Source organism: Argopecten irradians, chromosome 10, assembly GCF_041381155.1.
Source record: "Argopecten irradians isolate NY chromosome 10, Ai_NY, whole genome shotgun sequence".
NCBI classification, from domain to species: domain Eukaryota; kingdom Metazoa; phylum Mollusca; class Bivalvia; order Pectinida; family Pectinidae; genus Argopecten; species Argopecten irradians.
Genome location: NC_091143.1, coordinates 32072571 through 32085506, shown reverse-complemented (window position 1 = coordinate 32085506; position 12936 = coordinate 32072571). Strand labels below are relative to the sequence as shown.

Genomic DNA, 12936 nt, shown 5'->3' with positions numbered 1-12936 from the left:
TTTAGATACATAAAGTAAAACAATAGAATGATTATATTAAACAAAATACAAATGACTATAATCATTGCTGTCAGGTCTCTGTGATAGAATACCGGTATGGGTCGTCCGACCCTAATAAGTGCACAAAGGACGCTTAAAAGGTAAAGATGAGAAGGCAAATGTCACGGGTGCAGCATTAAACAGAAACAAAATTTTTGGTGACTAGCTTTTCCATAAAGTTTACTGGCAGACAAAGTAAACAATAAAGAGTTTATATTATAAAGGGTAAACGAGGAAGCCAACACATGTTTTAAAGATGCACCGGGGAATCCACCGCTGACAAATGGTATGTATTTACTATAATCAAGAACAGAGCGCAGTACGAGTTAGAAGTTTTTCTTCAGTTACAAAAAGTTTACTTTACATTACAAACCCATTTCACCATGGACAAGTTATTGAGCTTCTAAGAATCATTCCCAAGGAAAACATCTGTAAAACTAATTTAATAGCATCCCGGAAAAACTCGTTACGACTATATCCCTAAATGACAATGAACCTACTTGAAATGAGCATGAACTAAACAGAACTAATCAGGTCACACATATAACAAATGGACATAAAAAGAATAAACACCATTACTTGGTTCAAATGATGCATATGCATTTTCGGTTGTCACGGGCACTCACGGTAGTGAGCCCATACTTAGTATATTATCTACCTTATGACAAATAAATTTGAAGTAAAGAAAGAGCACTGAAGCCTGAAAAAAAGGTCTGTATAAATTTTCCGGTGTATTGTCAGCAGTGACAGTTTGCACTACTTACATTGTTGTTAGATTTTATGGAACGGTGACCACAGTGAAAATAAAATAGCATCTCGATATTGTAAAATTCGAAATGAATAGGGATTAACTATTTCACTGATGGACTATATAGGCGATTGATTTATGATTCATTTACATAATTTTCATCTATTGACGAAAAAAACTATAAGCTTACCAGTTGGGGGCAAGCCTGGCTGTTGCCCCAGACGATATGGGCGTATTAATTCCTGCATTCATATCCCACATACTTGTGACTTTTCATTCTGTACACTAGAAGATTTAATCATAAATAAAACAATAGAATGATTATATTAACAAATAAAAGCTATAATCATTGCTTCAGTTCTGTGATAGAAGTACCGTATTCGCCCCAATAAGTGCCAAGGACGCTTAAAAAAGTTGAAGCAAATCACGGGGCGCTTAACAGAAACAAATTTTGGACTAGCTTTTCATAAAGTTACTGCTACAAAGTAAACAATAAAGATATATATAAGGGTAAACTAGGAAGCCAACACAGTTTTAAAGATGCTCCGGGGGATCCACCGCTGACAAATGGTATGTTTTTACTATTAAAAACAGAGGCAGACGATTTAGTATTTTTCTTCAGTTACAAAAGTTACTTACTTTACACCATTACCACCATTGAAAAGTTTGAGCTTCTAATTTCACTTCAAGGTAAAAATATGAAAAATAATTAATTGCATCCCGGGAAAAATCCGTACCACTATATCCTATATGAAATGAACTACTGAATGCGCATGTACTAATCAGACTATCATATACACGATTAAACACCAATTATTGTTCAAATGATGAATATCATTTTTGGTCTGTCGGCGGTGGAGCATCTTAGATATTTTCAATCTGCATTTAATTTGAAGTTAGGAAAACTGAAGCCTGAAAAAAGGGGGAGAGGCGCTTATACGGATAGGGGGCGCTTATTGGGTAGAATACAGATTGTTTTAATATTTTGCTAAAAAAGCTATAGTTATGCTTTAGTTTTGTGACAGAAGTATCTTTTGATATTCTAATGAATATAAAAAATAGTGATGGATGTTTATTTTAATATCTTGTTGAATAATAGCTGTAATTATACATATGTTGTACCATGTTCAGTGTACCAAATGCATATAGGATGTACAAAAACTACAAGTGAATATATGGAAGGCGTTGCCTCTAATTACATTGTGTTAATTTGATGAACTTCCACATGATAATAAATACATCTCATATGGTATAATTCAAATAGAAGATTTAACATTTCTCTTAATTAATAAAGAAAATTAAAAATATTCTATTTGAGCCAATTTTATTTGAATTTGAAATTCAAATAATTACGAAGTAGTACTTAAATAATATGTACTGATTTAATTGTGAGAAAAGCAGTAAATCTATTGAGGTTAGTTAAAACATTTGCCAGTGCAAGTTGCAGCATAACATGGTAATTCTGAACTCTTATTAACTTAGAAGTCTGGCAAGGCATATATAGGTAAGATACAGGTGTATTCCAAAGTATTGTCACTTTGTTTTTGAGGATAACATACGATAACTAAATAGGGAACACATGTCATAACTTGTGATTCTAATTCATTGGAATACATACATTTACAATGGTAGTTAATCTCAGGATATTTTATCGTTGAAATTATTATTGAGTTTGACACAATAAAAATTTATTAACAATAAACATATTGAAGCCATTTATTTCCCAGGTAATGTAGTAAATTAAGTTTCTGTAGTAATAAGGAATGATTTTACTCATTCAACCCTGCTGACACATTTTCTTGAACAGATCATTATAAAATTCCAAGTGTGAATAAGTTAATATAGAGAGAATAAAACTTATAATATATATAGCTCATCAATGTTTAAGATGCAGGTTTTCTTAGCTTCAATATGTCTATGATGCTTTAAAAGGTGTTCTAAATTTTAAAAAAAAAAAATGTTTCCTGGAAATTTCCACACACACAAAAAAAACCTTAAAAAAAAAAAAAAAACCAGGATTGCATGATTTAATCTGATATTAATTGATGACATCAAGTCTGTTAATGTTTTAGAACACCTGTTGAAGCATCAGAGAAAATGAACAATTTGTTGCACCTGGTTAAAGTAATATCCCTATTCATCGAAATATTTAACTTACATACTTACCTCAATTGACCAAATAAGCGCCCAGAACCAAATTTGGACTAGAGCCTTTCATAGAATTATTAAACAAAGCAAGCCATAAATCAAATGGCAAAAGAAATAAAATAAAGAGGTCTTAAAGTTTTTTTATATTTTTGGTCTACATTTGATTTAAGGTCTCAAAAAGGGGGTGGGGCATTTATAGGGATTATTTTGTCGAAAAGGGTTTTTAGATCAAGGTGTATTGATCACATAAATGCTGAATATTTTGAAATTTATTTTGAAAATGTTTTTATGCCACTAGAGAGTAATTCTATCATTTATTCCACAGACTGTCCCAAGGGAAATAACTGTCCAAGCGGAATGTGTTTTGAAGGCCAGTGCTGTGACCCCAAATGTCTCGGAGGTTGTTACGGACCGAAGCCCTCGCAGTGTATAGCATGTAAAAATGTAATCGACAGCACCCAAGGATACCCTCACTGTATCGACCACTGTTCTCCGGGTACCTACAAGGTAAACACAAAAACAAGCAAAAAAGTGGATGCTCTATTATCTGTTATATCCAAAAGTAACTATCAACAAATAGTACAGTATTGGATATTTGGCTAGTTAAACTCTTTGACCCCTGTAAGTTCATAATGAACTCTTCTAGCCTTTTAATTAGAAGAGTTCAGATGTGTCTTCAGACGTGAATGCAGAATGTATGCGCAACTTATAATGCAATACATATTTAAATATCAAAAATATAAACTTCTTGATTACACCCATGCTTCATCATCTATGACAGTTAGGGATTGACATCTAGCAATTGTCATTGCACTTGACCGTCGCTAAAAACCTGAAATTTTAAAATAAAGCTAAAAAGGTAAGTTAACAACTGTCAAACTTGTCTATAAAGACCACCCGAGGGACTGAAGGAAACTGGTCTCTCTAGCCAAGTGGTCTTAATACACAGGTTGGATTGTATTGAAAGTGGTCAATTGGGACCATAGAAAAGTGATGGTATTAAGCAGGCCGTCATACAGAGTTGGTCGCTAAGGCAAGTTGAATTGTATGTATATTGTTGGTACTGTCTCTATTTTAGGTTCACAATCGGCGGTGTCTCCTGGACAAGGAATGTGTGGAAATGGGCAAGTTTCTGGTCCCATTTACTAACACTACGGAGGCCGAGTGTGCTCCAGACTGTCCGGCTGGAATGAGCGAAAACAACGTCTCCAAGTGTGAAAAATGTCCAGGAAGATGTCCAAAAGGTGAGTGATGATGGAGGCATTGTCCTAGTATTATAGGTCTGTATCAGACCTTATATGGAAGTAGCTGTGGGTTTAGATGATCTAACAAACATGGCTGTAAAATATTCATTAACGGAGGTTAATTAATTTGAAAAGCAACATTGAATCTGATTGGGGTTTTATTGAAAGAAGATTGCTAGACTTAGGTGGCAAGTAATGTCAAATGCCATGTGTTATTTGTACAGCAGATAATCTGCAGCATTCAGTTTAGTACAGGAAGGTTACATTAAGTCCATATTGATTGTTTTTCTGCACTGCATAAGCTTCATTTTAGATGGATATTCAATCAAATCCGAAATCCTATAGTTGTATGTATAGATATGCCTTTAGCATATTTCATGCTGCTAGATCAAGGTCAAGCCTCAATTATAAGATTACATCATTGCTGAAAGGAATTTTAATCAAAATTTCACACAGATCATGTACTCTACGATTAATGGGAAATCAATATTGGTAGTTTCCAGCACATAGTTACCACCACTTACTGGAAATCTCATTATTCCTATCAGTAGACATAATTATTTTATTCAGGATTACTTGACGATAAATATATTGTAAACAAATTTATTTTGATGGAATCAAATTTAACTGCAAAGCTAATTTTGGTCTGCCGGTTACATTAACAAAATGATGAATTTACATAATTGTAAAAATGGTCATATATAAACAATATACAGATATACAACACGGAATCAAATTTTAGTGCAAAACTAATTTGGAACTGCAGGTTAAATTAACAAAATGATGAATTTGCACAATTGTGGTAATGGTCATATATAATGATATACAAAAATACAACACAGAACCATATTTTAGCGTGGCATTGCTTGAGCCAAAAGTGCTAAAATATATTTGCTAAGCATACACTCTATAAAGGGACTTAATAACTATACCTCTCTAACTACACATTTTTTTACTAGATTATTTTTTCTTATCTAAACTTCTTTCACCTTTTTAGCTCGCCTATTCGAAGAATAGGGGGAGCTAATGTTGTCACCCCGGCGTCGGCATCCCATTTCACGTTAAAGTTTTTGAGCAAGTTTCTGATTCGTCAATTGTTTAAGCTTAAGTCATCATAAATGTTTATGGTTTTATTTTCCTAATGTGTATGGATGCTGAACGTGATAATACAACCAATTTGGGGCCCTTTAGGGGGTTTTTGAGTTAATTTGTCATATTTCCATGTTTAAATAGTAAATACTTGAACATCAACTTCTTCTGAATAGGCGAGCTTTGCTGTTCTCCAACAGCTCTTGTTTTATATCAAACTCAGAGGATTTGAAGATACTACTAAATTCCATTGAAAAACTTATTTCTGAGATAAAAACTTATTCTTATATCCCTGACTTACTTGGTTCTAGTTCTTTTTGGTTGTGCTTCTCTCTATGTATATAATGACAGTATATTTTTGACGTTAGATGTAAAAGATGTAAATGTATGATTTTTTATTGCCAGTTTGCCCGCCAATGAGAGTGGATAGTGTGGATGCAGCCCAGTCACTAAAGGGATGCACATACATCAAGGGAGCCCTGGAAATTCGTATCAGCTCAGGAAGTAAGTTTAGTACACACACATTCTATATAAGAATCTACAATTCATTGGTGATTTTGAGCTACCACTTAAACTAAATGGAAGGTTTCGGAATTTTTAATTTGTTACCTTTATGTGGTTTCTAAATATTAACTTCAGAAAATAATTTTTATATCATTATTTACTAACTGAAATAATATTGGTATGTTTATTCATTGACTGAAATATCGGTAGGTTTTGAAGTATCGGTAGGTTTTCAAATATTGGTAGGTTTTCAAATACCTGTAGGTTTATTCATTGACTGAAATATTGGTAGGTTTTAAAATATCGGTAGGTTTATTCAGAGACTGAAATGTTGGTAGGTTTATTCAGTGACTGAAATGTTGGTAGGTTTATTCAGTGACTGAAATGTTGGTAGGTTTATTCAGTGACTGAAATGTTGGTAGGTTTATTCAGTGACTGAAATGTTGGTAGGTTTATTCAGTGACTGAAATGTTGGTAGGTTTATTCAGTGACTGAAATGTTGGTAGGTTTATTCAGTGACTGAAATGTTGGTAGGTTTATTCAGTGACTGAAATGTTGGTAGGTTTATTCAGTGACTGAAATGTTGGTAGGTTTATTCAGTGACTGAAATGTTGACTGAAATGTTGGTAGGTTTATTCAGTGACTGAAATGTTGGTAGGTTTATTCAGTGACTGAAATGTTGGTAGGTTTATTCAGTGACTGAAATGTTGGTAGGTTTATTCAGTGACTGAAATGTTGGTAGGTTTATTCAGTGACTGAAATGTTGTTAGGTTAGTTCAGTATTTATTTGATACTCCCTAGGTAACATTGCGGTGGAACTGGAAGAGAATCTGGGACAGATTGAGGAAGTTAGCACATACATCTGGATCCATGCCTCCCATGCACTGCTATCTCTGAACTTCTTCAGGAGCCTGCGGAGGATTGGGGGCATGACACTCTACAATGCCAAGTAAGTAGTCTAACATGGTAAACTGGACACGGCTCATCAACATTACTTAAGGTCCCCCGTAACTTCTCTAATGCTTTTCTATGAAGAATTTTAAATTCAGGAATGGGACTAATTCATGTACCACATGATACCTTATAACGTTTGTTGTTTCTGTTGGTGATGGAATGACGTCAAAAGATGATATCCGGTGCTAAGGTAATTTCAGATTACAAATAAAGTTAGGTTCCATCTCCACTGGAGATACTAATCCCGCACAATCATTGTCGGGTATCAGGTGGTACATGAATTATTCCTATTCCTTAATGTGAAGACATGTTGATGAAACTGAGATCAGATAGGATGGTCAGGCAGTATTGTGGTTACACACTTGCCCATAGACAATACTGCTGAGATTCTAGTCCCCAAATGAGGTAACCTGGGCAGCCATGTGGATTTTCCCCAGGTATTCTATTTTTCTTCTGCTCTTCAGATTTTCACACTACTATATGGGCCAACAAGAGTATTTAATGATGGGCTCCAAAATCTCTATGGGAACTCATGTCTTGAAGAATGACATGTAAGGATTCAAAATTATTTGCACAAACAAGAGGGCGCATTACAATATTTTAAACCGAGGATCACATCTGTGAATGGGGTATTCTTTCTCTCATTTACATGCTGGTTGAAAGTAGCATACAAACAATTTAAAAAAAAATCTTTTTCTATTTCAGGTATGCTCTAATGGTTGACGACAACAGCAATCTTGAGAACTTGTTTCCTGAAAACACCAAAAACAACCTAGAAATTCTCAATGGTAGCATGTTCTTTCATTTCAATCGGAAGCTCTGCTACAACAAGATCACGGATCTCCTAAGCTCAGTGAAAATGAATGCAAAGGCTGAAAATGACATCTCGGAAACAAACAATGGAGATCAAATGCCATGTACGTCACTTCATTCATTAAGTCTGTCTGAACATTTTTCTATTAAAAAAAATATATATATACTATTTAAAAGGATATTTATTGGCCATTTTACTTGCATAATGGCTTTTGATTTATGTGGATTTAGGGTGTTTAATTTGAAATCTATAGATGCACAAAGGGAAAAAAGTATGTGAATGAAATCTTTTATTTCTATTTTAGATGAATAGTTTAAATAACTGTTATTTTCATTTACTAGATACGTGTCTTTCTAAATCAAACTTTTGTAACTTTCACTTTTCACTTCTTAATTTCTGTGCCATGATTATCGTTCTAAAATGACTTCATCCATCTTATTACATCATGTCAGGATTTACATAATTTGCATATTTTCTTTGTGAAAATGTTTTGGACAATTTTTCCATCAGAATATATATACATATTATTATTGATCATATTTGACCTGTGAATGGATTTGCTTTCCCATATGCTTTCTAGGCCCTAGAACCACTATATATATCAACATGTCATCTTGTAACTGGGTCGCTTCTATTTATAGCATTCAAATTAAGGCTTTGATATCTTGTCAAGGTATCGTTTTAACCATTTCCATGCCAAGGTTTAGCAGTGAAAGAATGGTTGGAAACTCTTTGAGTGTGCTTTCCTCATTATACCTACTGACTGACCCATACTTGATAATTGATGGACCCTCGTGATATAAAATAAAGTTTTGAGGTTCATATAAAAAATCATATTTATAAAGAAATTAGTGGAGTAAAATTTTAATCCGAAGTCAATGAACATATGAAATTAGTTAGAACATATGTTAAACTCTCGCCTTTGGGATCATGGTACAGTCTTATAGATGTATCATGTAAGGTCTTTATTTGTCAATCACAAACAAATTTTAAATAAAGAAAACATGGTTAGTATCTTACAATACAAGGTTTATTTTAGTGCGAGGCTTAGGTAAGAAAAAGTTCGGTCAGATGTGGAACAAATTCATGTGATCGTATTGACGGATAAAGCATTTTGTATTTACAGATGAAGCACTAGTTTATCCGGCAGTAGTTATCCATCAGTATGTGGGACCGTTGCAGGATAAAACACTATCTGTGATTGGCAAATTCTAAGCTTGAGACTGCTTCATGATATTGAGGGCTGATCAGTATTACTTTGTTTCTAGTTGAACTTCACTCTCCTTTCACTTACTCGTAAATTTATAATAGTCATGATGACTTAGGTGTTTGACTGTTCATAGTCATGGTGACTTAGGTGTTTGACTGTTCATAGTCATGGTGACTTAGGTGTTTGACTGTACTGGCCAATATAGCTATATCTGGAATCCTAAACCTTCAGCAATATAAAACTTAGTGGCATTTATTTTGAAGCTTTTAATGGTGCATGTGTTATATATTAGATAACTTATAACATGATATATGTCCTCCTGCCTGTTAATGAACTTTGACTTGCATCATTAGCATGTGACCCCTAGGTAACATTAGCCTCTCCCTGATTTTGTAGGTGTGTATGCTACGCTCAACTTGACCATATTTCAAGTTGGACCCAGAGTCGCATTCTTTAGGTGGGAAAACTTCAAAATTGCCGACCAGCGGAACCTGCTCAGCTATGTAATTCACTACAAAGAAGCGTAAGTAGTCAGTCTGAATGGGAACCACCTTCGCTGGAAGGCTGTGCAAAATCTATTCTATTCTGAATTTGCATATTACAGAGTTACCTGCCCGTGTCCGGTGGGCATTGATTGTCACATCATGTGATTGTGAGTGTAACGTCATCTTTCAGAGAAGACGACGTAATTTTTACTCATGATCTAAAGACATCACAATCAATACCTACCTGTAAGGACAGACAACTCAGTAATATACAAAGATGGAATAGGAATAGAAGGTGAACATCTGATATACAATACTGCTGAACCAGCCAGGTAGTGATGACAATGAATTACGATATAGATAAACCAGGTATATAATCACTGGATACCCAGATCCCAGCCATTGTATATTCATGCAATGTTTGCTACTATGAAACATACCATGCTTTCCATTACCCCCCTCCCCCCCAAAGTACACATTGTATATAGTCACACATACCTGCTACAGAAGGCCAGCATCTCGGGATAGAATTTGACCAATTGATGTATACGGTATACTATCGTACCAATTTGTTTAATGTAAATCACTTTTATATTATTTTTGCTTATACTTTATTTTGGCGTAGTCATTGATTTCAACATATTCAGGAATACACAAACAAAGGATCAACGGCTGTTCAGTATGTTTACATTTTGTAATTTTGTTTTATACAGTTACAGTAGTCCCTCTATATAAGACCACTCCAACAAGAGACCACTCTCCCTCATAAGATCAGTCTCTTATGTGCATTAAGATAGATAATTTTACCTCCCAAGAGAGACCACTTCTATTATCCCACCACTTTTTCATTCCCCAAGGATGATCTTATTATGGAGGGACCACTGTATTAGCAAAACATGTGTATGCTTTTGAGCTCTCTCATGAAATTACATCTAAATTTTATCGCGCAAAAGAAAGTGGTATGCTGTATGTGACAAGTTGTGGAACAGAAAATTAGGATCGATGAAAACAATTTACTTATATATCTCCAATAGTTTGTCAGGCAAGTTCAATTTTCTGACTCTGTTAAAATAGGCAAATTGCTATTTTCTTGGTGTTCAGATTAACAGTAAGAGTATCTGTTGTTTGATTTTCTAGCCCTGTCAAGAATGTATCTTCCTATGACGGACGCCACGCTTGTAGTGAGGACTTGTAAGTGATTTTTATATGTTTCTCCAAATAGTTACGAACTATTGACAGAAGCACTGTGATCAGTAATTTCAAAGAACTGCTAAACACAGAAGGATTATATATATCATCGAAATTCATAGTAAATTCATTTGTACTTTTAGTGTACGTTTTACGCCTTCGTTAGTATAGGAAACATTCTTGTTGTTCGCTTCTTAAGCGTTGCTCTTTTTGTTATACATTTGTTATTGGTATGTAAAGATTTTAGATAGCAAGCAAAATATGAATTTACAATTTTATTGACAATAATTTTTATTACTACCTGTTTTTAAGATTTTGCTGACAAATGCTTTGATTTTATGTTTTAAAGTTTGGTATTTTCATGTGTTTTCTAAGATGGTAACATTTTGAAGTCAAATGAACCTCAGTGTATTACTGTACTAATATGATATGATGATGTCGCAGCTGGAATACCAAAGATGTCCTGAACAGCAAAAGTACCAATGAGGCCTATCTGTACGAAATACTTCTGAAGTTAAAACCCTGGACACAATATGCCATGTATATAGAAACCTACACCACAGCACTAGCCAAGGTCGGCGCCATAAGCAAGGTCAAATATTTCCGGACAGCTGCCACTGGTACGGCCCCATATAAAACACACTTGGACTTTGAAAGATCTACATGTCTCTGGTCACTGCTGGTGTAAATTTGTGAAAGTTTATGTCGACAATTTGCAAAAGATCATCTCCACAAATTAACATCTACACTATTTATATTGATATGAACTGCCATTCAACTTTAAATTCCGAGAAAGTTAATCTTTGCAAAGTTCAAATCTCAAAATTAAGTATCTGTGAAAGAAAGTTGGTTTGCTGTACTAGAGATTGTAGTACTTACATATGTTGTTGTCTTTTCAGCTCCCACAGCGCCCATGAATCTGAATGTGCGAGCCCTCAAACCAAACCAGCTACACCTTACATGGGATCCTCCAGAGTTACCGAACGGTAACGTCACTCACTATGAAGTTTACTGGCGTAAAGGCTTGCTTGACCCCAAGAAATACGATGTCAGAAACTATTGTAAATCTCGTAAGTATGAAAGAAAATCTATAACGTTTGGAAGGAAATATCTACTTTTAATTACTTCTATTTTAAATCATTTTCACAACTTTTAATTGCTTGTAATTCCTTATAAATTCTTATTTCTTGTAATTCCTTATAAATTCTTATTTCTTATCAATTATTTCAAATGCTTTGATAATTAATTCAGTTGATTATTGATGGTAATTTCTTATCTCTATTAAGGTACCAAATTCAATTAATTATGTAGATTTTCTGTTATTTAAGCATTGGTTGTCATATTTTTGACATGCATTAGTTTGTAACATGTATTAGCATATTCAATGGTGCGCATTAGAAAATTTTATTTTCAGGTGTTTAAAGATTTATTGTCATTATTTCTTTACAATTCTTTTGACATGCAATATTTCTGCTTCATACGAAAGACAAATGTTTTATCTTGGAACAACAAACACTGAGGCAATCTAATATGTTGATATTGAAATTATAAATCTCGTCTTTTTCTGTAGCTGTACAGCGTGCAGATCAGAAACAGCTTGAGGAGGCAGAGAGAGATAAAATGGAAGCTGAAAAGAAGAAATACCAAGGAGAGGAGTGCTGTGAGTGCGCAAGCACTAGTCGCCGAAAGAAAGAAGAAGAACAGAGGGAAAGAGAAATGCAGATCAACTTTCAGAATTTTTTACAAACAGCAATTTACATCAAGAGGTAAAATCAAGCTTACTAATGCCCTGAAATACTAACATAGTACAGCCAAAAAGAGCTCTTAGCTGGTTGGAAGGTATACGTAGAATAATATTAACTTCATCGTTGCATCGGCTTCAGTTGTACTGGAGAGTCTGTGGCAAGTCCATTGGATCATGTTAAGTACTTATACCCATGTAAAAAGTTGGATTCTACCAGACAATAACAGCCAATATAATGGTAGAGCAAGAATTTTAATTTATAGTATCGCACATTAAAAAAGAAATAATTTAGTATAATGTATATTATTTAAGCAGAGAATTAAAAAAAGCCTCTCTTGCTCTTTGTGTTTGTAGATGAATAATGCTAAAGATAATTTTCTGTATTTGTGCAGATTTTCTGTAATATAGGCCTTTGGCAAAAACTATCACTTTATATTGTGCACTTTGCAAATCTAGTTTGCAAACAGTAGTGTTAATAATGCTACATGTTGTGTGCAAGGGGGGATAACCCTGTGTAAATGAAGAATAATGTCAGATAACGATGGTTTTAATGGATGGCGACATCCAGATAAGTCTTGTGTTCTTAAAAACAAGGAAATAATGCTGTTTCTGGATTAAAGCAATACCAATATCAGATTCTGGACAAAGGCAGCCTAATAGTATTAACGTGCTTCGTTGAATTTGCCTTTATCCAGTAGAGTTTTGTATTGCTCCTGGAGATTTTCTATATTTAAATAGAAATCTTCAGATGGATAAAATGTTTGGGGAA

General features: G+C 34.2%; 1 protein-coding gene across 2 annotated transcripts in view; it reads left to right on the top strand.

Annotated features, from left to right (window-relative positions):
* The window catches only part of LOC138333665 (insulin-like peptide receptor), a 75939-nt gene that overhangs the window by 34277 nt on the left and 28726 nt on the right, over positions 1–12936 (top strand). For both annotated transcript variants that reach the window (XM_069282193.1, XM_069282192.1), the window contains exons 3-12: positions 3261–3442; positions 4014–4179; positions 5674–5772; positions 6574–6721; positions 7432–7643; positions 9147–9273; positions 10373–10426; positions 10868–11043; positions 11323–11493; positions 11994–12189. In XM_069282193.1, the coding sequence (XP_069138294.1) occupies positions 3261–3442; positions 4014–4179; positions 5674–5772; positions 6574–6721; positions 7432–7643; positions 9147–9273; positions 10373–10426; positions 10868–11043; positions 11323–11493; positions 11994–12189 (1531 nt within the window). The remainder of the gene's footprint in view (positions 1–3260; positions 3443–4013; positions 4180–5673; positions 5773–6573; positions 6722–7431; positions 7644–9146; positions 9274–10372; positions 10427–10867; positions 11044–11322; positions 11494–11993; positions 12190–12936) is intronic.